This window comes from Pinus tabuliformis, chromosome 1_2 (genome assembly GCF_031772625.1).
Source record: "Pinus tabuliformis cultivar Carrire ecotype Pingquan chromosome 1_2, CPIR1, whole genome shotgun sequence".
In the NCBI taxonomy this organism is placed as follows: Eukaryota; Viridiplantae; Streptophyta; class Pinopsida; order Pinales; family Pinaceae; genus Pinus; species Pinus tabuliformis.
In genome coordinates this window covers 657,560,475-657,588,223 of record NC_142298.1, presented here as the reverse complement: position 1 = coordinate 657,588,223, position 27,749 = coordinate 657,560,475, and the positions used below count along the sequence as shown (strand labels likewise).

Sequence of the window (27,749 nt, the reverse complement as noted above, 5' to 3'; positions counted from 1 at the left end):
CAAACCCCCTGTGACCTCCCCCCCTCTGACCCCCAGTTAACTACGTGGGCTAGTCGTGGAAAGAATATAACACAACCCAACATATTGTAGAGAAGCTGGGATTAAGAGGGAGACTACTACCACATATACTCCTGAGCAAAATGGTGTTGCTAAAAGGAAGAACCATTCTAATATAGAAGGCACTCGTGCCATGTTTCATGATCAAATCCTTTCGAAGTTCTTAAGGGCGGAAGCTGCCAACACTACTCTGTACATTCAAAATAGATGCCCTCATCAAGCATTGGACTCCAAAACTCCCAAAGAAGTTTTCACGGTAAGAAACCTGATGTTTCTCACTTTAGAATTTTTGGTAACCCCGTATATTTTCATGTTCCAAAAGAAAAGAAAAGCAAATTGGATGCATCTGGGAAGAAAGGAACATTTGTGGGCTACAGTGAAACTTCTAAGGCATGTAGAATCTATGTGCCTGGTCAAAGAGAAGTGGAGATAAGTCATGATGTCACCTTTGATGAAGATGTTGCCCTTGGGAAGATTAGTAACCTTCATATTCCAAGGAAGGACAAAGAAACAGATACAGGAAAGCAGAGAGAATCACAGGAGGAGTCGATGCCCGATGTTGAAGGACCAATGGATCCCATTGATCCACCTCCTCATGAGCCCTCCTCCTCAAAAAAGAGACCCTCATGGCTTAGGGAAACTCTCGAAGATGTTGAGAGACATATTGCACAAGGGGGGACTTTTCGTGAGTGTAAGCCGAATACGTACCAAGGGTACTTAACTGCCATGAGCACCATTGTTCAATATGAGCCTTGCACATTCGAAGAAGTTGTGAAGCACCATTGGAAGGATGCTATGAACGAAGAGTATGAGTCGATCATGAAGAATGATATCTGGGATGTGGTCCCTAGACCTAAGGACAAATTCATTGTCACTTCGAAATGGCTCTACAAGATCAAACATGGAGTTGATGGAAGTGCTGAAAAGTTCAAGGTCAGGTTTGTTGCTCGAGACCTCTCAAAAGGAAGATGTGGACTATGATGAGATATTTGCACCAGTTTCCCAATATACCACCATCCGTTCGATTATATCCCTTGCTGCCTTGCAAGGATGGAACCTACACCAGATGGATGTCAAAACCACCTTCTTGCATGATTCAATTAAAGAGGAAGTCTATGTAGAACAACTCGAGGGGTTCGAAGTTCAAGACCGTCAGACACATGTATGCAGATTGAAGAAAGGCCCCTATGGGTTGAAGCAAGCTCCCCGAGCTTGGTATCAGAGGATCGAAAGCTATCTAATGAAGCTGGGTTTTACAAGAAGTGAAGTTGATCCAAACCTTTCATTCATTGAAGGGTTTTTCAAATATTTTAAATCTGGAAAAAAAAATTAAGGGTTTTCATTCAAAGAAATCTAAAGCATAAGGATTTAAAAAAAATTATTAAGATTTCTGGAAATTCTTTAAGAAGATCTGGTGGATTTAAAGAAGTTCTGGGCCACCATTTTTGTTAGTTGTTTGCTGCCTAGGTTTTTCGATTTTCTGTTGCATTCTTCTCCTCCAAATAATTTTGAAGTCCTTTTGAGGGTTTCTGGAAATTTCGAATTTCTTTGTGGCCCTAAATTATCTACTATCCACAGTTTGCCGGTTGTTGTTTCTCCACCCTCGAAAATCCTCTTCCACAGCCGTCACATCTCCATCTCGTTCTGTGTCCGTCCCACCTGCATCACAAGCAAAGCAATTAAAAAAAAGAACGTTGTCATAGTTTCCCTACACCTAACCCTCAGTTTTCACGCTGCCCCTCATATCTCTGCCCATAAACTTGCACACCTTCATTTATCTAATCCGCAGCTCCCTCAAACATAGTGTTTATTTGTTGCTTTACCCTACGTCTATCCTTCTAACCCGCAGATCACCTCTTCAACAACTTCCTGCGTCATTCCTCACCTGCAAACAGCCTTCTATGCTTGCATCCATCCTCCCATCACAGCGCCAAAAATCACATCTTCCTTTTGCTAACTTTCTTCCTCATCCGGAACCCTTCTTTCTCCCGCGCGCTCCTCACTACCAAACCTGCAAACAATCCTCCCTGTCCACGTTGAAGCTCCTCATCCATTTTCCACCATCGACTTTCCACCATGCAACCTCATCCCTCGTGGCTCCCTTCTGCAATCAATCCCTTACCGCTCTCTGCTCGAGCACCATCCAAACGCTCAGCTGTTTCTTTGGATCAACAAACTTTCGATTTATTTTTCTTTTTTGTTATAAATTTGGCTTTTAACTTTTGCTTAGGTTTAGGTTTGATATTTTTTTCAGTTAGATTACTTCCTATTCATTGTAGAAAGTCCGCTTTAGTTTTTATTTTTTATTTTTTTTATGGGGGGCATAGATTTTAGCTTCCCATTTCATTTAATATTTCTGTTTTCATTAAAAATTAAAAGTACAAACAAACAAACAAACAAAAATCGATTTTGGTTTTTTTTTCACTTTGATTTTATTTTACATTATTTCGTTTTGATTTTGATTTTTTTTTATTCAAATCTAAAAATAAAAATTATAAAAATCTAAAATTATAAAAATTAAAATCTTAAAAAAAAAACATAAATATTTAAAACCCAAAAAAACCTAAAAAATTAATTTTATGTGACTAAAATTTGTTTTAAATCAAATTAAATTTTCACATCTAAAGGTTTTAAATTTTTTATGTGGCCTGTGGCCCATAAAAAATTTAAAATTTATTAAATCATTTTTTCACATTTAGTCTTGCTTAGCATATCGAGAAATTCACCTAAGGAATAATTAAGTTGTCAATTTAAAATTTCTTCTTGTTGTCTTTTTGTGCCAAGGCTAAGAGTAAAAGAAAAACTTGTGTGGTATCAAAATTTTTCTTTAGTTAAATGTGCTTAAATTTTATTTTTATTTTTTTATATCCTAAGTTTAACTATGGGAAGGTGGTAAATTTCCTAGATTTGGGTCACTAAGCATAAATCTTTCAATTTTAGGATCTAAATTGGTTAGCATTTAAATTCCGTGGTTGTTTAAAGTATTTGAATCTCTTAAAATTTAATTGCTAAGACATTGTGCATTTGTTGAATATCTTGCACCTATTAAAGCCTATCGTCATTGTTTGAATTATTTAATGCTCGTTACATGTTAGACATTTTGCAAATATCAAGCAATTGTTAAAGAACTCTGTCGTGGAACTATAATAGATTGCATACCTTTGTTTCCGAAGCTGAATATTTGTGAAAATCTGTTGACATTGATATCAAATTGCAAAGTTGTTTTTGTTCTCTTTGAGCTAAATTGTATCAAGAAGATTTGAAATAAGTTGGTGTTTTAATTATAATATCTTCATGAGTTTATCTTCTAAGTCTTCATCTAATAAAGCGAACATCTCATTTGGGTAATTGAGAGCTTTAGCAATGCACGTGTTTCCCCATCCTCGAGTCTAACTTCATCTCATCTTCCGGTGCATTTGCATATAAATTAACTTTGCAGACAAAATTTACTTCCAAGCATAAGCTTGGTCGATAGACAGATAGATCTTGATCTGTCCTTTCTTGAGAAGCATGTTTTAATAGTACTTAAAATGGTGGCCTTGCAGTCATCAGAGCCACAGCTCTCTGCAGTGTCGGAGGCACTAAGTATGTTAGAAGTTCAGGAGAGGTATCGTTAATCACATCTTAGTGTGTTTCTCCTGACCTTCTCTCTACCAGTTACTACGAAATCAGGCTCAACACAAAAAGGGTTGAAAGATTCACAATCTAAGTAGGCATTTAACTAAAATCAACCAAGATTCCTGCATCTCACATTAAGTGTTAGGATCTGCATTTCATATAAGAAAGCCATTCATCTAAGCAGTAGTTGCTAATCGATTAATTGATCTTAATTTCCCTAGCAAGATCGTTGACTCCATAAGGCACTGGTATCAATCGTTTAAAATCTAATCAAATCCTAAGTCTTGCTAAATCTTAATCAAGTACTTGATCGCCTCGCTGTGTCTCCCGAACTGGTTGGTTCCCAGCTAGTTCTTCTTCATTCCATTTTTCCATAGGGTCTACACCCCTTAGCCTGCTATAGGGAGACAACTTAAATGGAGAGATTGGGGATCAAGGTGACAGCCCCCAATCTGAGCATTGTCGCAGTGCCTAAACATTATGTGCGACAGCATTTTTTGGCGTCGTTACCGGGGATAGAGTTTTTTCTGTCCTTGGTTTCTTCGACATTCATCTCATTTATTTCTTTTCATCCTTTCATCTCTTGCCAAGATAAGTTCCTTGTCCTTGGTTCCTTGCTTTCGGGTTATTCCAAGTTAGACTTTTTGTCTGGGTGGCGACTCCACTTCCTCTATCTTCTACAAGAGTGTATACTAGAAGACATCCAAGCAGTTTGGTTAATCCTGCTCTTGATCCTGAAAGGGCTCTCAGAGTACGATTACACAAACTCTCTTCTCGTACCCTTCTTGTTAATCTCGAACAAGAAGCCCTCTCTGATATCTGTTTGCTTTTTACTAACCCGGTCGAGCACGACATCATGGACATATTCGCCCCTTGTAACTTTGCTAACATTCAAGGTTATCCCAATGATATTCCAAAGCATGGGATGGATAAATTGCCTCTCTTTCAGGGCAATAATGCAGTTAGTGCTAACTCTCATCTAAAATCTTTTAGTTCATGGCTGGGTAAGTATGCGAGGGCTACTGATTTTAATCATGAAGATGTAAAAATGACCCTTTTTGTTCTTACCTTGGAGGGGGATGCTTTAGATTGGTTTACGGAAAAGCCTCATAATTCATTTGATTCTTTGCAATCGATTGTTAATGCCTTTAAGGAAAAGTATGGAGATAAGAGAGAAGGAAGGCATCTCGTAAAAGCTATCAGTATCATTAAAAAGAGAGAAAATGAGACCGCAGAAGAATTTAACAAGAGGTTCAATGATATTATTAAGGAATTACCTCAAGATTATAAACCTACTGATAAATCTCTTCGGGACTTTTATATTGATGCCTTTAGCCCTGAGCCCTCTTATGAGTTAAGATGTGCTAAGCTTCCTGATTATAGGGATTTTCAAGCTTTAGCAATAGAGCTTGAAAAAGATAAGGCAACATCTGGGAAGTCTGAAATCCCAGGTTTTGATAGGGCTTCAACGAAATTGAAAGAGCCTAAAGGAAAAGAGGTTCAAGAATCTGATAACGACCTTATTCAGAAATTACTGCAAAAAATTGAAAGCATGGAGCTTAACCAAGCAAAATTAACCTCTAACCATGCTAAGGAGATAACTACTTTGCAGAATAGGTTGGTCCAAATGGAAAGAGCTCAAATGCAAAATTTCCAGCCTAGAAATAATAATAATAATCGAAATAATAATTGGCAGAAGAAAGGTCAATCTAGTGAGCAGAGACCACCTAATCCGCTTGAACATACTAATTTGGTCGATGATGCTCCGCCTTATTGTCGGGCTTGTGATGCTCTTCATGAGGAGGCTACTTGCCCCATAGTTAGAAGGATTTTGGATAATGGAATGTTTGGGGCAGGTAATCAAATAAATGTAGTGGGTAAAGAGTTTTCTTTGTCTATGAAAGACTGGATGGAAGTTAAGGAAAACAGTCGAGATGTTATGCCTCCCACATCAACTTTTAGTATAAATAATTTTGAGAATGAAGATGATATGATGGTTAAATTATATGGTGAAAAGCCTTCTCCAGAGTGAATCATGGAAATTGCTAAAAATAAGGGTTTAACTTATCAAAGAAGGGATAAAGATCAAAGCAGGAATCAAATTCCCCTTCGAATTTTTGACCCGGTTTCAAAATTCTGGATTAGATGTCGATTTGGGAAGTTGGTTTAATAATGCAAAAATTTGGGTTCCTGTTGCCGAGATTGCGAAGATTCCTTCCCAAAGGGCTAAGTTACTAAAAGCTATTGAAGCTCCTCAAGTGAATGTTTCTCAACAAAAGGCACTGGAGGTTGATTATCAAGATGCTCCTATATATTTGCAAAGTTTAGATTCAGATAACAAGGATCATCAGCCATTCTTTATTACTTTGATGGTTAATGGATATAAATTGAATAATTGCATGCGGGCTTCTTGTGCATCAGCTTGTGTCATGACCAAGAAGGTCATGGAACAGCTTAATTTAAGAGTTTCTAAGCCTTACTACAATATATGTGCCATGGATTCTAAGAAGATTGAAGTTCATGGTCTGATCAGGGATTTACAAGTTCATTTATTAGTTTACCCTCACATTATGATTGTTATGGACAATGTTGTTGTTGATGTGCCTGATGCTTCGGGAACGCTTTTATCTAGAAAATGGGCCTCTAACCTAGGAGGGAGTATTCAAATGAATTGATCATATGCTATGATTCCTTCTCCTAGAGGTGATGGTTTTGTGAGACTTAATAGAAAGCCTGAGAGAAGATTCCATGTTGAAGATCCCAAGAGACCTCATAATGAGATAATTAAAGAACAATTTGACATTGGGAATTATGCTATCCTATCTAATTCCATAGTTCTTCCTGATGATAAGGTTGATAAAAAGATTGGGGATCTCAAGGATAAAGTTTGGTACATGTATTTTGATGGTGCATCATCTAGGCATGGTAAAGGTGCAGGAATAGTATTAAAATCACCCCTTGGTCATATTTTCAAGTTTGCCTATCGATTGGAATTTGAAGCAACCAACAACGTTGTTGAATATGAAGCTTTGTTGTTGGGTCTTGAGTTGGCAAAGGCTTTAAGAGTTAAGTTGCTTAGCATCAAGGGGGATTCTGACTTAATTATCATGCAAATTAAAAATAAATTTACATGTAAAAATCAAAGGTTAAAGAATTATCGAAATGTTGTATGGGATACTATGGAATACTTTGATGCCCTTGACCTTAAGGCTATCCCAAGAGAGCAGAATAGTTCAGCAGATGAGCTTGTCGTAGCTGCTTCTACTTTGCAGTTATCTGATGGGTTGATTAAGGATAAGATAAAAATGGAAGTTATATTTAGGCCTTCTGTTCCAGATAACTCAGAGCATTGGCAAGTTTTTGATGACGAGAAACAAGTGATTCGTTTTCTTGATAATTTGGATGAGTTTGAAAATTTTCGGATAGATTCTAAGGACGATGGATCTGATGATCATGAAGATATCATAAATCCTACTCCTAGGAATGTGGTTTCTTTAGAACAGCACTTTGATCAGCATGATGCCACAAAGATGAAAGAGGAAAATAAAATGGATCCAGGCGAATACATCGAGGTAAACATTGGTACTTCTAGGGATCCAAAGATCATCAAAATTGGTAAGGGTACTAATGTTGAAGAAAGAAAAAAGTTAACCAATTTACTTCGTGAATATCAGGATGTTTTAGCATTTTCTTATGATGAATTAAAAAGTTATAGGGAAGATGTCATGGAGCACACTATCCCTTTGAAAGATGAAAATGCTAAACCTTTTCGTCAAAAGCTTAGGCAGATAAATCCTAAGTTAGCCCCTTTGGTTCAAAAGGAGCTTTCAAAGATGCTTGCAGCAAGAATTATTGCTCAAACGAGGCATTCAACATGGTGTTCCAACCTGGTGATTGTTAAGAAAAAGAACGGTAAAATAAGACTTTGTGTCGATTTTTGAAACCTTAATCTAGCGTGTAAGAAAGATAATTACCCTTTGCCAAACATGGAGACTATGTTGCAAAGAGTAACTAGTTCTGGAATGATGTATTGCCAGATGGTTTTTCTGGATATAATCAAGTGTGGGTTAAGAAAGAGGATCGTCACAAAACTACATTCACCACACCATGGGGTAATTTCGAATATATTAGAATGTCGTTTGGATTAACCAATGTTGGGGCTATGTTTCAAAGGGTTATGGATTATGCCTTCAAAGGTTTAATTGGGAAGTTTATTGAAATTTATCAAGATGATCTTATTGTTTTTTATAAGGATGGTATTGGTCATATAAATCATCTTCGGCAAGTTTTTGATAAATGCAAAAAGTACGGGATTTCTTTAAACCCGGCTAAGTCTGCTTTTGGAGTAACTGAAGGGAAATTACTTGGTCACATCATTTCTAAAGATGGAATCAAGATTGATCCTGGAAGAGTTGAGGCAATCCAAAAGATTCCTCTTCTCCATAATCTTAAATCCCTTCAAGCTTTTCTTGGAAAAACAAATTTTCTTAGATGATTTACTCCAAATTACGTGGAAGTAGCTAGGCCTATTCAAAGTCTTCTAAAAAAAGATGTAAAATTTGTTTGGAAAGAAGATGGCAAAAAGGTTTTTCAGGAAATCAAAGGTGCTATTGCAAAAGCCCCTGTTTTACTTAGTCCTGATTACTCTAAGGATTTCATGATTTTCTCTTTCACTTCTGAAGATACCATTGCTAGTGTCTTATTGCAGAAAAATAAGGATGGTCACGAGCAACCTATTGCTTTCATGAGTAGAGCGCTTCAAAATTCTGAATTAAAATACAATACCATGGAAAAGCAAGCCTATGCCTTAGTCAAATCTCTTAAGCATTTCAAGACTTATGTGGGTTATTCCAAAATCATTGCTTTTGTCCCACATTCTGCGGTTAAAGATATATTAACTCAAACTGATTGCTTAGGGACTCGTGCTAGGTGGGTTACTAAAATACAAGAATATGATTTAGAGATTAGACCCACCAAGTTAGTCAAAGGCCAAGGCTTGGCTCAAATGATGACCGAAGGTAATGAAAAAGCTCTTGGTTTGATTTGTCTTAACGATTCATCTTCACCTGAGTTGCAAAGATTAGGAGAGCATGAGTGGTACAAGGACATTATTTATTACTTGTTAAATCTTACATGTCCTAACCATTTAGTCACTCATAAGAGAAGGGCTCTTAGATTAAAAGCCACTAAGTATTGCCTCATGAAGGATGTCCTTGGATGGAGAATCCTGAGGGCATAGTACTTAGGTGTGTTGACGAAATTAACGAAGTTAGTTTCTGAGTTTCATTCAGGGTTTTGTGGTGGTCATTATGTTGCTAGAACTACTACCCACAAAATTCTGAGAGCTGGTTATTATTGTCCTTCGATTTTTTCTGATGTGCATAAGTTTGTTAGAAGTTGTCAAGCCTGCCAACAGTTCACTAGGAAACAAAAGCTTGCTGCCCTGCCCTTACAACCTATGGTTGTGGAGGCAACTTTTCAACATTGGGGTCTGGACTTCATTGGGAAGTTCCATGAAAATTCTAGCAATGGCTACTCATGGATTTTGACTGCTACTAATTATTTCACTAAATGGGTTGAAGCCATCCCTGCTAAGAATGCGACTGAAAAGGTCATTATGGATTTCATTGAAAATAATAGCATTACTAGATTTGGTGTCCCTGCTAAGATCACTACTGATAATGCCAAGGCTTTTAGTTCATCATAATTTTCATCTTTTTGGTTCAAGTATGGCATTGTTTTATCTCATTCATCAAATTACTATCCTCAAGGTAATGGCCTTGTTGAATCAAGTAATAAAAATCTCATAACCATTATCAAGAAGATAGTAGGAGATAATAAGCAATCTTGGGATAGCAAAATCAAGTATGCTTTATGGGTAGATGGGATTACTAAAAGGAAAGCTATTGGTAAAAGTCCCTTTGAATTAGTTTATGGCTTGGATGTAACTTTACCTGTGCACCTGAAATTGCCAACTTATCAACTCTTTCAGCATTTTTCCACTAATAAAGATGTTGTTCAAAATAGAATTGATCAGATTGTGGAGTTGGATGAAACTCGTAGGACAGCTTTTGATAATATATGTAAAAGTCAATCTAACATTAAGAAAAGCTTTGATAAATCATCTCGATCTAGATCTTTGCATGTTGGAGATATGGTACTCCTTTGGGATCGCAAAAATGAAAAACCAGCAAAACATAAGAAATTTGACAGTTTGTGGCTAGGACCATACATTATCCGAGACATTGTTGGGCCAAATTCATTCCACTTGAGAAAATTCGATGGCGAACCACTTGACTTACCTGCGAATGGCCAAATGCTCAAGCTATTCTTCAAATATGACATCTGATGCCATCGGGCATCCTCTCTATTGTATTTCTAACCCTACACCTTGTCATTTCAGCATTTCATTTCTGTTTTAGGATTAGATTTACTTTTCATGTTACTAGATAGTTAATAAATGAAGAGCTTATATCTTTCCTGTGCTTAATGTTATATGATGATTTTGAATGGACGCTACTTATGTTATATTGTGTATTGCATGGACACAGATTCTGGATTCTCACATTCCTACAGTGCAGCAACGTGTCCCCAAGTAGAGCCAAATGTTGACCACTACGTGTCAACGACCCATAGCAGTACACCCCCTTTTTTCGTAAAAGGGATAGCACCTGATCGATGTGTCTGCGTCGTCCAGCTATCATGATCAGCCTAATTGTCATGTTATAATGTAAACCCATTCCGCATGTATGTGATGTAAATAATCTCAGCAAATCTGTGTCATGTATGTAATTGCCTAGGTAAACCTATTTTTCTGGTAACGATGTACATTCCGGGAGGATTTTTGTCTCAGCGATTCATTCTCAGATGGTCAGCAGAATTTTCCTTCAGCCTTACCCCAAAGCCTAAATGAATATTGTCACCAGGATCTTAGGAGAATCCTAGTGTTATAGATCGAGTCTATGTAAAAGAGATTTGGAAATAATCCTCACTATTTGGTTAGGTTATTTTATTACAAATTGTTTAATCTGCTGAATTATATTTGTGTCGCAAAAATGGGTAGTCTGTGAGGGTCTATTTCAGATGGGTTTTCCCCCTTGTGATGTAAAAGACATGAAAATAATGATGTAAAGTGTCTTGAGGGTTGGAAAGATAATTTATCCCCTCATAGGTTAATTATTTAAATTTTTTGGCCAAAAATTAATAAATTCTAAGCCAAAAATTTAATTAATTATAGGTCCTAGGCAAATTTAAATTTTCCAAAGGAAAAATTCGTGGGTCCTTAAAATTCAAATTTTAAAAGGTCTCAGGACTAAGGTAAATTAATTATTTTGTTAAATTTTAAGCCTTTGGTCACTGGGGTCTAAGTCAAAGTCAAATTTTTGAGGAAATTAACTCAAAATCTTTATTTTTGAGTTAATTAAAATGCAATTTAATTAAGAAATTTGAATTTCCTCAAGAATTTAATATTTCGACGATCGAGATTACTTTGACAAGGATCAGTCGAACTAGTCATTGGAAGATATATCTTTAAATAGATTAGTTGTCAGTTGAGACATTCGATTTTTGAGCCGTGTGCTAAGTGAAAGCTCTCTTGTAATCTTTTTTTATGAGCAATAAAGAAAGACTTTGGGGTTAATTTCTGCTGGTGTTACTCTTCGTGGAAATGTTGTACGACGTGTTATTTTCATGCACAGATTTCCTTTTAGCCATTGATGATATCTTTCTGAAGAGTGATTTGAACACAGGTATCTTGCTCAATCACTCGGGTTTAAATGGTAATTTAAGTTTTGAATATAGCAACAGGTATCTCTATTAAATTTGAATTTTATTATCATTTTCTCGCTCTACGTTGATGGCTGAATTGAGTTGTGCAGGAAATTCTTGATTTTTAGATCATCGAGCGTTCGGGGAAGTTTTCAGTTGGACCAGCGAACTCCCGATTCGTATTTTCTGAACAGCCCAACTTGATTGGATCCCGAGCTTATCATAAGAAATTTTATTTGGTGATGCATGAAGGGTTTTGGGCGAAGCACCTCCATTTAAATTTAAAATTTCAAAAATTTTCTGTGCTAAATTGATAAATTTGGCTTTTAAGAGCCTTAGATTATCAAAACTGGGAGCTGAGTTGGACTCACACTCGCCAGATCTGATAGATTTGTTGTTTTTGTGCATAGATCTATAAAATAAAAAATAAAAAATAAAAATATTTTTCTGACTTGGGTTTCTAGGTTTTCATTTATTTTTGCATATCTGGATTCCGGGTGTTTGTGTTTTCAAGTACAGGGTGCATATCTGAAGGTGAAGTTCGATTTTGAAGCCAGATATAGGCCTTGGAGTGTAAGTTCTGGCCTCAAAACCAGCTTTTGCAGGAGCATTATTTTTGCAGTCCAAGGGTTTTTCAAATATTTTAATTCTGGAAAAAAAAATTAAGCGGTTTCATTCAAAGAAATCTAAAGCAGAAGGATTTTAAAAAAATTATTAAGATTTCTAGAAATTCTTTAAGAAGATCTGGTGGATTTAAAGAAGTTCTGGGCCACCATTTTTGCTGGTTGTTTGCTGCCTGGGTTTTTCGATTTTCTGTTGCATTCTTCTCCTCCAAAAGATTTTGAAGTCCTTTTGAGGGTTTCTGGAAATTTCAAATTTCTTTGTGGCCCTAAATTATCTACTATCCATAGTTTGTTCGTTGTTGTTTCTCCACCCTCAAAAATCCTCTTTCGCAGCCATCACATCTCCATCTCATTCTGCGTCCATCCCACCTGCATCACAAGCAAAACAATAAAAAAAAAGAACACTGCCATAGTTTCCCTACACCTAACCCTCAGTTTTCACGCTACCCCTAATATCTCTGCCCATAAACTTGCACGCCTTCATTTATCTGATCCGCAACTCCCTCAAGCGTAGTGTTTATTTGTTGCTTTACCCTGCGTCCATCCTTCTAACCCACAGATCACCTCTTCCGCAGCTCCTTGCGTCATTCCTCATCTGCAAACAACCTTCTCTGCTTGCGTCCATCCTCCCATCACAGCTCAGGCCGTCACATCTTCCTTTCGCTGACTTTCTTCCTCATTCAGAACCCTTCTTTCTCCCGCGCGCTCGTCGCTGCCAAACTTGCAATCGATCCTCCCTGTCCACGTTGAAGCTCCTCATCCATTTTCCGCCATCGACTTTCCTCCATGCGGCCTCATCCCTCGTGGCTCCCTTCTGCAATCAATCCATTTCTGCTATCTGCTAGAGCCCCATCCAAACGCTCAGTGGTTTCTTTCGATCAGCAAACTTTCAATTTATTTTTCTTTCTGGTTATATATTTGGCATTTAGCTTTTGCATAGGTTTAGGTTTGATATTTTTTTTACTTAGATTACTTCATATTCACTGTAGAAACTCCGCTTTTATTTTTATTTTTTTTTATTTTTTTTGAGGTATAGACTTTAGCTTCCCATTTCATTTAAAAATTTAGTTTTCATTAAAAAATAAAAGTTAGAAAACAAAAAACAAAAAACAAAAACAAAATCGATTTTGGTTTTCTTTTTCACTTTAATTTTATTTTACATTATTTCATTTTGATTTTGATTTTTTTTTATTCAAATCTAAAAAATAAAAATTGTAAAAAACTAAAAATTATAAAAATTAAAATCTTAAAATCTTAAAAAAAACATAAATATTTAAAAAACCTAAAAAGTTCATTTTATGTGACTAAAATTTGTTTTAAATCAAATTAAATTTTCACATCTAAAGGTTTTAAATTTTTTATGTGGCCACTGGCCCGTAAAAAATTTAAAAATTATTAAATCCTTTTTTTTTGTCACATTTAGCCTTGCTTAGCATATCGAGAAATTCACCTAAGGAATAATTAAGTTGTCAATTTAAAATTTCTTCTTGGTGTCTTTTTGTGCTAAGGCTAAGATCTAAAAGAAAAACTCGTGTGGTATCAAAAAATTTCCTTAGCTAAATGAGCTTAAATTTTATTTTTTATTTTTTTTATATCCTAAGTTTTAACTATAGGAAGGTGGTAAATTTCCTAAATTTGGGTCACTAAGCATAAATCTTTCAATTCTAGGATCTAAATCAGTTAGCATTTAAATTTCGTGGTTGTTTAAAGTATTTGAATCTCTTAAAATTTAATTGCTAAGACATTGTGCATCTGTTGAATATCTTGCACCTATTAAAGCCTATCATCATTGTTTGAATTATTTAATGCTCGTTACATGTTAGACATTTTGCAAATATCAAGCGAATGTTAAAGAACTCTGTCATGGAACTATAATAGATTGCATACCTCTGTTTCCTAAATTGAATATTTGTGAAAATCTGTTCACATTAATATCGAATTGCAAAGTTGTTTTTGTTCTCTTTGAGCTAAATTGTATCAAGAAGATTTGAAATAAGCTGGTGTTTTAATTATAATATCTTCATGAGTTTATCTTCTAAGTCTTCATCTAATAAAGCGAACATCTCATTTGGGTAATTGAGGGCTTTAGCAACACAAGTGTTTCCCCATCCTCGAGTCTAACTTCATCTCATCTTCCGGTGCATTTGCATATAAATTAACTTTGCATAGACAAAATTTACTTCCAAGCCTAAGCTTGGTCGATAGACAAATAGATCTCCATCCATCTTTTCTTGAGAAGCCTGTTTTAATAGTACTTAAAATGGTGACCTTGCAATCGTCAGAGCCACAGCTCTTTGCAACGTCAGAGGCACAGGGTATGTTAGAAGTTTAGGAGAGGTATCGTTAATCACACCTTAGTGTGCTTCTCCTGACCTTCTCTCTGCCAATTACTACGAAATCAGGCTCAACACAGAAAGGATTGAAGGATTCACAATCTAAGTAGGCATTTAACTAAAATCAACCAAAATTCCTGCATCTCACATTAAGTTTTAGGATATGCATTTCATATAAGAAAGTCATTCATCTAAGCAGCAGTTGCTAATCGATTACTTGATCTTAATTTCCCTAGCAAGATCGCTGACTCCGTAAGGCACTGGTATCAATTGTTCAAAATCTAATCAAATCCTAAGTCTTGCTCAATCTTAATCAAGTACTTGATCGCCTCGTTGTGTCTCCCGAACTGGTTGGTTCCCAACTAGTTCTTCTTCATTCCATTTTTCCATAGAGTCTACCCCCCTTAGCCTGTTGTAGGGAGACAACTTAAACAGAGAGATTGGGGATCAGGGTGACAACCCCCGATCTGAGTGTTGTCACAGTGCCTAGACATTCTGTGCGACAACAAATATTATGATCCTTGGTGAAGCCACTAACCAAAGGCAAATTAGGGTATGCATTTCATATAAGAAAGTCATTCATCTAAGCAGCAGTTGCTAATCGATTACTTGATCTTAATTTCCCTAGCAAGATCGCTGACTCCGTAAGGCACTGGTATCAATTGTTTAAAATCTAATCAAATCCTAAGTCTTGCTCAATCTTAATCAAGTACTTGATCGCCTCGTTGTGTCTCTCGAACTGGTTAGTTCCCAACTAGTTCTTCTTCATTCCATTTTTCCATAGAGTCTACCCCCCTTAGCCTGTTGTAGGGAGACAACTTAAACAGAGAGATTGGGGATCAGGGTGACAACCCCCGATCTGAGTGTTGTCACAGTGCCTAGACATTCTGTGCGACAACAAATATTATGATCCTTGGTGAAGCCACTAACCAAAGGCAAATTAGGGAAATGGTTTTCGAGCTAAGGCTTGGGATATCTCAAGATTCCACCGTCCAAATAGATTCAAGTTTGGAGGACCTCTTTAGGACTCACCAGCGCAACCCTAGACCAAGATTCATCAACTTTTGATGGCTACAATAGAATTCGTATGACACCCTAGGGAGCCTACTAGGGTTAGGGCTTAGAAGGAAAACAAAGGAGGTGAGAATGGTTTTCATTTTGTGATCACCTAGGAATAGACTAGTGCCTAGCCTATTGGGAGAAATGGAATCAAACAAATTCTATGTTTAGAGAACTTTACATCGATCAAGGAGTTCCCCAACAACTTCGCATGGACCTAGAGGTAGCAACTAGGTTACTAGGAAAATTTACACTTCTTTGATGTTGCAATTGATGACTTATCAAGGTAACTATGAGCATTCATATACCCCTAGGATATTTATTCACCATACTTTGCATGAAACATATGAAAAGGCCCTCACAAAGACAAGATTAACAAATTCACATTTCAATAAGGCAACTTCACCAGCTTCATGAGTGAAAATTTCATACATTACATAAGTGAAAAGAACATGAGACATAAACCATGAAATTACACTTACAAGTATAGCGAAAATCTTCCAATCATCAATAGATAAGAAAATCAAAGCTCCAAGATCAACAACAAGCTCTTCCAAACATCGAAATGCATCAATATCCAAATTTGTCCATCAATAAGGCTAGCGAAATTCTCAAGAAGAGATACAAGTTCAAATCCAAGTGATTATCAAATGATCATTACATCAATATATATCCTCCCTAAGGGGTTAGATTTGCCTAGTAAGGCCTGAAAATGCCCCAACTAATAAAATAGTGTGCCAAAATAACATTCCTTGGTGACAAGCCCACCAAGAGAGCTCCATAATACAAAAATAAGCCTCCCAAGAGGGAAAAATAGTAGATACAATAGGTCGATGGGCCATTAAGGAGGCCTACTGGAGTCCAACGTATCCCAGGATGAATGAATGAGCTCCAAACATAGTGATAAAGGGGTTGACCCCTTGATATCCAAGCAAACAACCTGTGGTGTCCCCAAGTGGCTATGGGGGCACAAAACATCCTCATCGTCCTTCAAATGGATCGAACAAGCTTATATCCCACTTGTAAGAGTTGGAAGAATGATGCAAGCCCTCCCATTGTCTCTCATGGCGAGACACATCCTCATCTAGGCCCCAGATCAGCTGCCAAGTGTGTGGTGCAAGTGTAGATCTAGCTGGGCAAGGTGGTCTAGGTGCATCATCATCGTCCAACAGGTAGAACACAAGCAAGGAATAAGTGGAACTAAGGATCCCATGAAGTGGCAATTTGCTCTCTACTATGATGGAGACCCACGGCTCTCAACGCTCACCCTACAAATGTCAGTATGACCCTTTAGAGGGCTTCGACCCCGTATAGGGAGACCAAACCTCAGATGAAGACCCACCTGCAATCTTGTATAAGATCCAATGCATTCCCTCACCTTCTTGTACAACCAAACATTAGTGCAATTGAGTTAATGAAGTGGACACTTCATAGTGGCATGCCCTTCCATAATGGGCTTCAGAACGTACAAGTGTCTCCAAGTTCAAGAAGAAGGTTAACCAAGGACCCTATTAGGTGGTTTTAGCCTCTAAGGGGGTGACATGTCCATGGTACATCCATCAAATGGCAGGTGGTATGTGAAATAATGATGGAATGGAGTGGGGCATTAGGGGAAGGCTCCAAGCCACATGCCATAGTACAAGGGTAGCTAAAATAAGGGAAGCCCACACTTGGGTATATGAATGTAGGAGGGAGCAATCGTGGTACATGAGTTAACCCAGCCATTGTTTTTCCACCCTTCTTCATATGCCTTTTTCCTTTTATATATTTTTGTTTTTGTAATTGCTCGAGGCTCCAAGGGATGAGAGCATGATATGTAAGATATAGTAGTGAATACCCCCTTAAGATGGGGCAGTTCATCACCCACCAGGGATTGGGACAATCATGGGTTCCTTAATAATCTAGGGAAACAATATGGGGGGGCCTAGGAACCAGGGTGATGGCCATAATGATAGGGGTAGAGCTCATGTTTGCCTTTTTCCCACATGCTAAATTTTTATGTCCCAACCATCTTTTGCATTTTATGGTACATTTCCTGCTAAGAGTGGCCAAATTATTCTTTTTTCTTTTCTTTTAGCTACATCAATCTCTGGGGCATTGTTTCAGGCTTGACCCAAGATGTGGACAAGGGGAGGGGAAGGCTAACTCCTTGTGGACCCAATGGACAAATGTGGACACGGATGGGAAAAATGGTGAAAGGGGTTATAATGAATGGATGGGAGTAATGTATATGGTGTCAGAAAGTGGGACCACGAAACCAAAATCGGGGTTCCCCATGTAGTGCCACCCCTAAAGCTATTAGTCAATAAAGGAGATCCCACGGAACTAGGATACAAGGTTAACCATCAAATTGGATAGAAGAGACAAGGGTACAAACCAAGCCCACTCTTTCCATCGAAGCCCCCCACTAATCCATGCCCAAAAGTGTTGATGATAAGTAAACAAAAATACCCAACTACACAATGAAAAGCCATACCTTCGAGGTTGGAAGGCCCATCTTCAAACATACAATCATAGCAGATATGTGAGGGAGCATACGGCTAGCTCAGGGAGCGGAGATAGTGGTACATTAAGCTATCTGGTGGCTGCAAGGGGTTGTTGGTTGCCAGTTTAGGGTTATCTGGGAGAAAAAATTTCTCCTATGGATACTACCCACGGGTGGTGGGTAATAGGTTAGATTAGAAGCTTTCAGCCTAAAAATAAATATTTTAATGCAAAGGAAGTTGAGTGTCTTCTATATAAATAGAGATGCACTTCCTCTCAATTTCTCATGGTTGGATTGGGGGAGAAATCCCTTATAAGTCTGAAATTTTTGTGATTGTATTATCTTATAACTTGACTATGGATGGACGAGTTGGGCAACCTTTGGAGAGGCCTTGTTGATGTGGATTTCACTCTTTTTCTAGGATGAATATTGGTGAAGCTTTGATGAATGCATGATAATCTAAGTGGACTTTCTTTGTCTTGGTTATGTTTATGGATGATGGCAATTAAGCATTAAGCAGGTGGGGTTGGTATTTTATTTTCGTATCCATTTTAACAAACCCTTCTTCCAAGTCTTTGAGGAAGGAGCAAAGGTGGGCTCCTTCCCTTATCTCATCCTTAAAGATTTAAAAGTCTAGGGATAGTGAGTGGACTTGCCCTAGCCTTGTGAACCTAAATCTACTCCAATCCTCTTCAAATGTGTTGATCCTCAACCCCATGTGCCCCAAAAATATATTGGCAAGCTAAGGCACTAATCTTCTATCCACCCATCACTTTATTTTCTTTCAAAATCCTTTAAAGTTTATACCATTTTGCTTGGGTTTACTCTTTATAATCACCTTATAATTTCTCGATTGTGTGTGTTTGGTGACCTTTTCTTTGAACTCAAAACTTAAGATTACCTTTTGAAGCCCTAAAACCCTAGCAATCCTATCTTAGGGAGAACCCCTTTGAGCTGAAGGAGACTCGGCAGAAGTGAGAAGAGGGTTGGTGAGGCAACAGTGACCCCCTATTAAATTACATAGGGTCTTGCACTTGTGCTTTTGGACTTTATCTCCATAATTGTGAGATTTTGTTGTAACAAGATTGATAAACTACAAAAATAAAATACAAAAGGAATTAAGCACAATTGTGAGATTTTGTTGTAACAAGATTGATAAACTACAAAAATAAAATACAAAAGGAATTAAGCACAAATATGATGCATATTTGGACAAAATACACTAGACACGAAGGGGTAAGTCTCATCAAGGACTAAGTCCATAAAAATCTAGGGACTAACTCGTCAAAGCAGAGCTGCCATGCGAAGGTATGTAATGACCCATGCACCATCACAACACAAACGAATTCTTAATTGTCTTTTGCACATCCTTCTACATATGAAATAGACAACGGCAATAGTCCGGAATATAGTAATTTTAACTGTTCGTGCTTCCAGACCCAAAGATGGGCAATGCATGAATATCAGAAAGAAGACAGATGCACAAGTAATTTTGGAAGTAAGATACAATCTGTTACACACCGTCAATATAAAAGGCCAGTCTACCAACATGCAGCAAGATCAGCTGCTTTTAAGTTCTAACAATGAGGGCTAATCTGAACAAGGTAGAAGGATATCCAAGAGGAGTATTGAACAATAAATCTTGTTAACATTAAGCCATGCCCTCAAGTGGGCACTCATTCTCTTTAATTATAACATGCAATATCATCATAAAAGCAATTAGACTGTCAGTCGTGTTCACTTTTCACAATTTTATTGTTTAAAGTGATTATCAATGCAAATTGGGTAACCAGATAACTTGGGTATCAACCAAAAATAAAGTGTTTGACATTCAAATTTCAAAATTGAAACAACTGGGATATTAAAAGATCAAATATAAATGGATTACTAACAAAACATTTCTCAGAAAAAACAATGATTAACAGCTGGAAATGTTGTTTGTAACTGAATAATTCCATTGCACTTCAAACAGCAACTTGTAAACACCTCTCACATCCATTACAATGATTTGCTTATGCTTTTCACAGATAATCAGAAACATTCTATAACAAAGGACTGCACAATGTCATCTTGTGCCCCAGTTCATAAACATATTATAGATCCAGCATATGTGAGGCAACTGTCACTGATTAGCCGCACTTTAAAAAATTGATATTCCTCAAGTTATTCCAGAATACAGTTGATTCACTCTGGAATTCAAATCATACATTTCAATTATAGAGAACAAGAAATTTACCTCATATTTATAGCGTGCACCTGCTTGAAGATCACTCTCAACTGCAAGGAAAGTACACGGAAAAGTTATTTTCAATCTCTATATGGGAATTTTGAAAACTGTTTGCTTTGAAAGTATTATAAATGTAATAATATCTACTCACAGTTTCCTGGGTCCAAATAAGCAATTGCGACCAAAAAACCAGGGCCAAGATAAGCAAACAGCTTCCTCAAGCCATGTTTCTGAAATGATGGGCAGTAAAATATAATCATGAAGATTTTCTTCTATTGATATCACCAACATTTTCCAGCTATCTATCTATCTATATCCATATAAAATGTATGCAGAAAATCCAAGTTCTCAAGAGTTGCAGGATCTATATAGAAAAATATATCGAATTACAGTTGCCACATAAATCTTTTCCACCCAAATTCAGATGCATAGGGTCACTTTCTATTATTTTAAAAGGAAAAGGATAAACAATAAGATCACTGTAGTGATTAAAATCCTTAAATGCCACCTAGCTTCTGGATCAGTCCAGAAATCAAATGACAGCTTCAGCAAGCTGATGTTGGGTTATGTTACCCACCATTGTGATTGGTATTTTGAAGAAATCATGAATCAAGTAAGGTGTTCAGCTTACTTGTAGAAGATCCCCATCGTCGAGTTCTCAAACTTCATGCTTGTGATTGGGATAAGAATGATACACATGCAAGCTGGGAATACAAATTCTTTCTTTGAAATATATTACAGCACCAAAAGTGAACTGTTCAAGACTATGGATCCAAATTATCGTCATAACGAAAGGTCACGTGAACAAACTATTGTAAAAGGTAGATTCTTAAACCATTCAAGGAGATTGATAATTCTATCAGGGGTTATAAAGGTATACATGAACTTGATAAAGCTCCTGAAAGCACAACAGACGGTGGAAGCTTGTTAGAAATTGTACATGAGGCAGAGGATGGGAAGGAAAACATCATACCAATCTTTATGGACTTAGAATAAGAAGCTGTGATATCAGTACCACATTTTGGGACAAGTTATCAACTTATCAGTCACCTACAGCAGAGAAGACTTGCTTTATACGGCTGTATAGTAGCCAGTACTTGAGTTTCTTTGCATGAGCTGCAAGTGCTTGATTTTCTTCATTCTGAGGTCTCTGCGAACTGTTCTTGAACAACAATCTGGCCTCGTCTTGGACACAATCAGTCCATATGTAATATTCCTACTGGAAATGTTCAGCGAATAACAGAAGCATGCACTAGACAATAGCAGAGAAATTATGGACAACACAGAAATACAACACACCACACAGATTTAGAACAACTGTTGAGCCATTTTATTAAATTATAAACTGTAAGGAGTACATATGGCAAGGAACAAGTGCACCTGGACTTGCATAAGCAAGCTGGAGCAAACCCAGGTGGAAGAGGTGTCCCTGAGAGCTAGAAGACTCCGGCCCAATATTTCTCTATATAGACCCAGAAAGCGGCAACTGCTGCTGCACTGGAAATGCTGAGAATCACCTGAAAATGCAGCTGTAGCTTCTCCCAAAAATACTCCACCAAATCCAGAAAGGGATTTGCCCAACTCACAGCCACCAACAGAACCACAAAATAGCGTGAATTACCCAGTGAGAAAGGCAGTATGCACTCCTGGAATTTAGCTGTAAATCCCCTCTAAATGACACCAAAAAATCTCCCCAACTCCCATAAATTCTTCCCCAAATTTTCCCTCTCAACTCCTGCCCCTGCTCACAGCAAGACTCTCTTGCTCCAAGCCTATGCGAATTTGCTCAGTTGGATGTCTGCACAGGCCCTAGGAACCCGAAATTCTCTCTGCAATACTCCCCCACTCTCCAGGCTGCAAACCACCACAAAAATTTAGCAGTCTGCTCTCCAGACCAGCCACAAATTTCCCAGAATTTATCTTCCCCTCCAGATGGCTCCACCAAGAAGTGTGAATTATCCTCTGCGTCTTGGAACTCGCAGAACTGGGCACAAACCACTGATCCTTGCTCCCAAAAACTCACTGAGGTGCTAAGAAACTCCCCTAGGGTGGCACTCCAGGTCCACCGAAGCAAGAGTTGAGATATCCACCCGGAAATCTCTTTGTGCTAAGCAGGACTATGTTGGCAAGGCTGGACAGCTCAAGCAAACAACTTGGTTCAGAAATGAAATTGTCAAAAGGCCCCAAATGATGCACCCCATCTCCTATTTATAATTGTTGCCTCTATTTTTCCTTGTGGGCCCCTCATTCCACTAATTCGACCTCCCTCCTTTGTTCCCTCTCCACACATTTGAATTTTCCTCCAAGGGGTGCGTATTTCCTTGAGGGTGGTCCCCACAACCCACCAAACTCTAATTTTTACCCATTTCTCCTAAGTTTGGCACAAAAATTGCAAAATTGTGAAACTTTATTAGCAGATTTTATTGAGAAGGGACATTACACAATAGCTTATCAAACTTGGGCAGATTTTCTCGTGCACAAATTCCACGAACAAATGGCTCCCAAGAGGAAGGAAATCCATTAAAAGTCACTATAACAAGCTCTGTATCATCAATGGTATATCCAATGGCTCTAAGTTCATCTCTCATCTTGGAGACTCTCATAAGATAAGAGACAACAGAATCTGATCTAGACATCTTGACACTACGGAGTTGATGCCTCAAGGTTAGTTTCATGTTAGTGTTGGTACTCTTGTACAATCCCACCAAAGCATCATATACTTCTTTGGTAGTCTTCAACTTAGCAACATGTGGAATTAAGTGGTCCTTTATGGAATCTATCAAGATTCTTTTTGCGTTGGCTTCATTCTTCATATACTTGGCTTTCTCCTTGGCTCCCTCTGGCTATGAAGTGACTTCCTTCACATGATTCTGAAGCTCATTTTCTTCCAAGACAAGGGGTATCCTAGTCTTCCAAGATTTGAAATTGGTAGCACCATCCAACATGTCTTCTACTTTGAGACTTGGCACCATTTTGACAAGATATAAAAAATCCAACGAAGTAGTTAAGTGTTATCTTTTAGACTGACTTCAACAGCTGATCTTTCGACAAAGCTCTAATACCATGTTAAAATTCTATGAAAAGTGCAACAGAATACAATTTTCTGCCAGATAATTACTTCCTAATGATTTTCAAACAATATTCTATGCCTCTACTATCATTGAATAATTATACTCAGAAAATCTCAACGGTAAATGCAGTAGAAACAGTAAAGATCATAGAAAGAAATCCATGCACAATATAGGCAATAATTTTACTTTGGGAAACCCAATCTTGGGAGAAAACCCAACAACTTTTCTTAGGAGAAATTATTCTTCAGCAAGGTTTAGAAATTAGCAGTTTGTCTAGAAATCTATGCCAATAATCCAAGTCAAAATACCAGTCAAATGTGGTCAAACATGTAATACTCCTACTAGGAATTAACAATAAATATAGAGCTAAGAACTAGGAATAGCAATGCAAAAATTAAAATTCAAACACCCACATCAGTAAACCAGCAGAAATGAACAAAACAGCTGAGCCATTTTATTAAAATTGGAGAGCAAAATAAATATAAGTGAGAACAATGGAACATAAGCTTGCTTATGCAAGCTATGCAAAACCCAGGTGGAAACTTGCTGACCCAAGTGTTGGAAATTGCCCGAACTGGTAGTACGCACTGCACAGAAGCTCTACTACTAGTCTGTTGATCAAACAAGGATTTCTGCCTGAAAGCCTGCTCAGAAAATTCTGCAAAATTAAACCCGGACTCCTCTCACCAAACCCACAAAAACCCAGAAATGCTTTGGGTTGGTTCCAGCTGACCCGGAAGACACCAAGAGTGTGAATTGCCCTCTTTGGTTGGTTATGTGCACTACAGGAAATGCACTTTTGTTGTATGCCTCAAATCCCCCACTGAAATGCCTCCAGAATCCCTGCAAAATCTCCTCCAAAAATACCTTTTTCCTCCAGTCCCTAACTCCTCCAAACTCCTCTTCCTCCAACCCCTGCACAGGCTTTGCCCAGTGACCTCTACGCACTGCCAGAAATAGATGAATTCGGCCATCAGATTCTCCTCAACTTCAGCCCTGCAAAGTAATGCCAAAATTTTGGCCTCGAGGTAGACAAATCCTCTGCAAATCCCTGTATCCTCCAACCCAATATAGTTGCACCAATTTGTGACCCACGAACTATCTCTGCGCCCAGGAAGTACGCAGAACTAAATAATTCCTGTAGTTGAAGCTCTATGGAAACCAAAATGGACTCCCCAACTTCCTCACAAGGGAGACACTCGAAGTTCTCTTAAATAAGGGAGAAATTTCCCCTGAAACTCTTGTGCTAAATAGCACTCCTGCTCTTGTGCTCAACAGCTCCAAGAGAGTTTGATTTTCTGAAATAAGATAGACAAAAGATGATCTGAAATACTCCCTTTGCTCCCTTAAGTATTCCTACCCCTTAGCCTCCCTTGGTGGTGCCCACTCTCCACTAATTCGACCTCCTCCCTTGGTGGTTCGAATGGCCTTCTTGGTGGCCCCCACATTCCACTAACATTTCGATTTTCCCTTTTTCCTAATGTGCATGGCCTTCCTTGCCTCCAAAATAAAAGTGGGGTCTTCTCCACCCACTTTTCTTAAGTTATCCAAGTCACCAAAATTCACCTCTAATGTCAAAATTGCAAAATTGGTTTATGCTTAGCAAAATTTATTTAGTTGGGGATATCACAAAACAGAAGCAAGTCAATGCTAGTCAAACCAACCAAAATAACCAAAAGTCAACTCTAGTCAAATAGTTGATTCCTACAATCAACTCGACCTGGTCAACTTCAGCCCTGCGGTCAAACCCGCACGTGCAGCTTGCGACTGATCAAATTGCGGTCAATAGTCCACATGTGCAGCCCTACTGTGGTCAACTACAGCTCGGTCAACTCTAGTCAACTCAATCAAACATAGATCAAACCAATAGTGGTCAACTACAACTCAGTCAACTCTAGTCAACTCGATCAAACATAGATCAAACTCACTAGTCAAAATTGTCCAAAAACTCGTTCAGAGCATCTTCACATGTGTGGCCAAGAGAGATAGAAATGAGGAAGATGTTCTCCAAAACCGATTTCTTCTTTGTTCAAAGTTGCTCTTCGTTGGTGTTCAAATGAGACATCACAACAACTTTTTTATACTTCACAAAGGGGGTGTGACAACCAAAGGAACATGTCCCTTCACTGGCTAGTTGACTTGACTTTTTTCTAGGCTGACTTGTCTTCTTCCTGGGCCGACTTGTAAACATGTGGGAATACCTCCCAATGCTACACAAAAATCACCACCTATCCTCTCTTTATATGAGGATTAGATCTCCTAATTTAGCCTATAAAGCCCCCCAAAACAAGTTTGATCCTTAAATGTACTTGGGTTACAAGCCAACCCATTTGCAAACAACAAAATAGGCCTAATTTTCCCACAAGTGCGAGTTGTAGCCTCATTAATTGTTGACAACATTCCTAATTTAGGCTCCAAATGCCATGCAAAAGAGTGATGAGGTGTCAAACTTTGTGTAGATGCCCGAATGATCCAAAATTTAAGGTATGGCCCTCAATTCCACCTCAATATCTCACTTTGGGTCCCAAGGGCAGTTGGGGCACCATCAAGTGATCTCCATGGGTCTCCAATTATTGAATAATGCCTCCTTCTCTCCAGCATTACGACTTCCTCTAGTGCAACAAGCCCTCCCTACTCACTCAATGGGAGGCCACCCTCATCTAGGCTCTGAATCAACTCCTTCCCATCAAGTTGTGTCAAGGCTAGCCTAGGGGCATATTGGGTCCAGTGGTGTCATCATGAAGAATCCTCAAAACTAGGTCAAAGTAGACCAACGTCCTGGGTCCTAGAGGTACTCTGGGACATGTGTCATTTTCTAATGTTGTCAGGAGGCTCCAATCCTCAATGTTGCACCAGCTTAGGCCAATATACTTCTCTAAAGGGCTTGGGTACCCACGGACTAGATGCCCAAAGCCTGGGTTGTCGTACCACCTAAAAAGAACAACATGGATTCTAGTGAAAGCAACCATCCATCATAGACTAAGATCAATAATTCATCTAAGTGAACCAAACTTGAATGTTTAGGGCATGTTAATACTTCAAACAAAAATCCCCTTCCAAAATCAAGACCAAGTTCTCACAAAGGTGTTTTCTCCCTTGGTATGGGGCAATTAATAGTCAACCTTATTAGGTGCTTCCAAACCCTAAGGGCAAGTAACATTTCCTTGGTCCACCTTTCAATTGATAGGTATTATTGTATGATAATGTGGTAATGGTGGGGAAAATACTTTGTGGTCAAGGGGACCAACTAATGAGGGTGTCCACACCCTAAGTGTATAGATGTGAGTAGCAAGCATTCGTGGGTGCATGAATTACTAGCTCAACCTAATTTTTCCACCCTTCTTGTGTGCCTTTTATTTCTTGATTATTCCTTGTATTACAACTTATAGTTCAAGGGTTAGAGCTTGCTTTGTATGATATAGCAGTTTTATTACCCCCTTAGGATGAGTCAGCTTATCGCCCATCGGGGTTGGGACATGCAAGGGTTCCTCTTTGATGAAATGGAGCATAGAGTGCTCAAGAACCAGGGGATGGCAATATGAGGGAGGCAAAGCTCATGCTAAGCTCTTACCCACGGTCCTGAGCATCTTTTGCATTTTGATTTGCTTTCTTTTGTTTTATTGTGGCCATGATAGTAGTGGTTGATGGGTTAACCAAATTTGCCCACTTCTTCGCCATCCCCACTAGGTACACGTTTGCACAGGTTGTCAAGTTGTTCTTCCGGGAGGTTTTCAGGCTGCATGGGCTCCCCAAGAACATAGTGAGCGACAGAGACAACAGATTCATGGGTGGCTTTTGGCAAGAACTCTTCAGGTTGGTTGGGACGGAGCTCACTCCTAGCACCAGTTATCACCCTCAGACTGATGGCCAGACGGAGAGGGTTAATCAGTGGTTGGAGGGGTACCTAAGGAACTATATGATAGGTCAGCAGAGGACGTGGATTCGGTGGTTGCATCTGGGCGAGTACTGCTACAACACTACGCACCACATGTCTATTGGTAAGACTCCTTTCTGTGCGCTTTATGGATATGATGCACAGACTTTTGCTGATATTGTTTTTGGAGACAACCGGGCCCCAAAGGCCAAAGACTATGTCCAAGAGAGCCAAGATATCCTCAGGGCTCTCAAGGATAATTTGGTGACAACCGAAAATCAACAAAAAATTTATGCAGACTGACACAAGACAGAGAGGCACTTTGAAGGGGACTTAGTATACCTTCAGTTGCAACCTTACAGGCAGTCTACGCTGAAATAGAAGGGAGCCAAGAAGCTACAGCCACGCTTGTATGGGCCCTACCGGGTGACTAGGCGAGTTGGGGAGGTGGCTTATGAGCTGTAGCTGCCTCCGGGGAGTAGAATCCACAATGTGTTTCATGTCTCGTGCCTAAAGAAGGTGTTGGGACAACAGGTGATGGCAGCAACTGATCTACCCCCGTTGGATGATGAGGGCCACTTGGTGTTAGAACCAGAGGCCATTTTGCAGAGCAAGGAAAGGACACTGAGGAACAG

General features: G+C 38.5%; 1 protein-coding gene across 9 annotated transcripts in view; it reads right to left on the bottom strand.

The window, feature by feature from the left end:
- LOC149207393 (metal transporter Nramp3-like) overlaps window positions 1-27,749 on the bottom strand; it is a 405,254-nt gene that overhangs the window by 307,724 nt on the left and 69,781 nt on the right. For all 9 annotated transcript variants that reach the window (XR_016252622.1, XR_016252621.1, XR_016252620.1 and 6 more), the window contains exons 2-3: window positions 20,321-20,399; window positions 20,179-20,219 (exon numbers count right to left, since the gene is read on the bottom strand). Coding sequence is in view for 6 of the 9 variants with exons in the window: in XM_089395710.1 (XP_089251836.1) it covers window positions 20,179-20,219; window positions 20,321-20,399 (120 nt within the window). In the remaining 3 variants the exon portion in view is untranslated. The remainder of the gene's footprint in view (window positions 1-20,178; window positions 20,220-20,320; window positions 20,400-27,749) is intronic.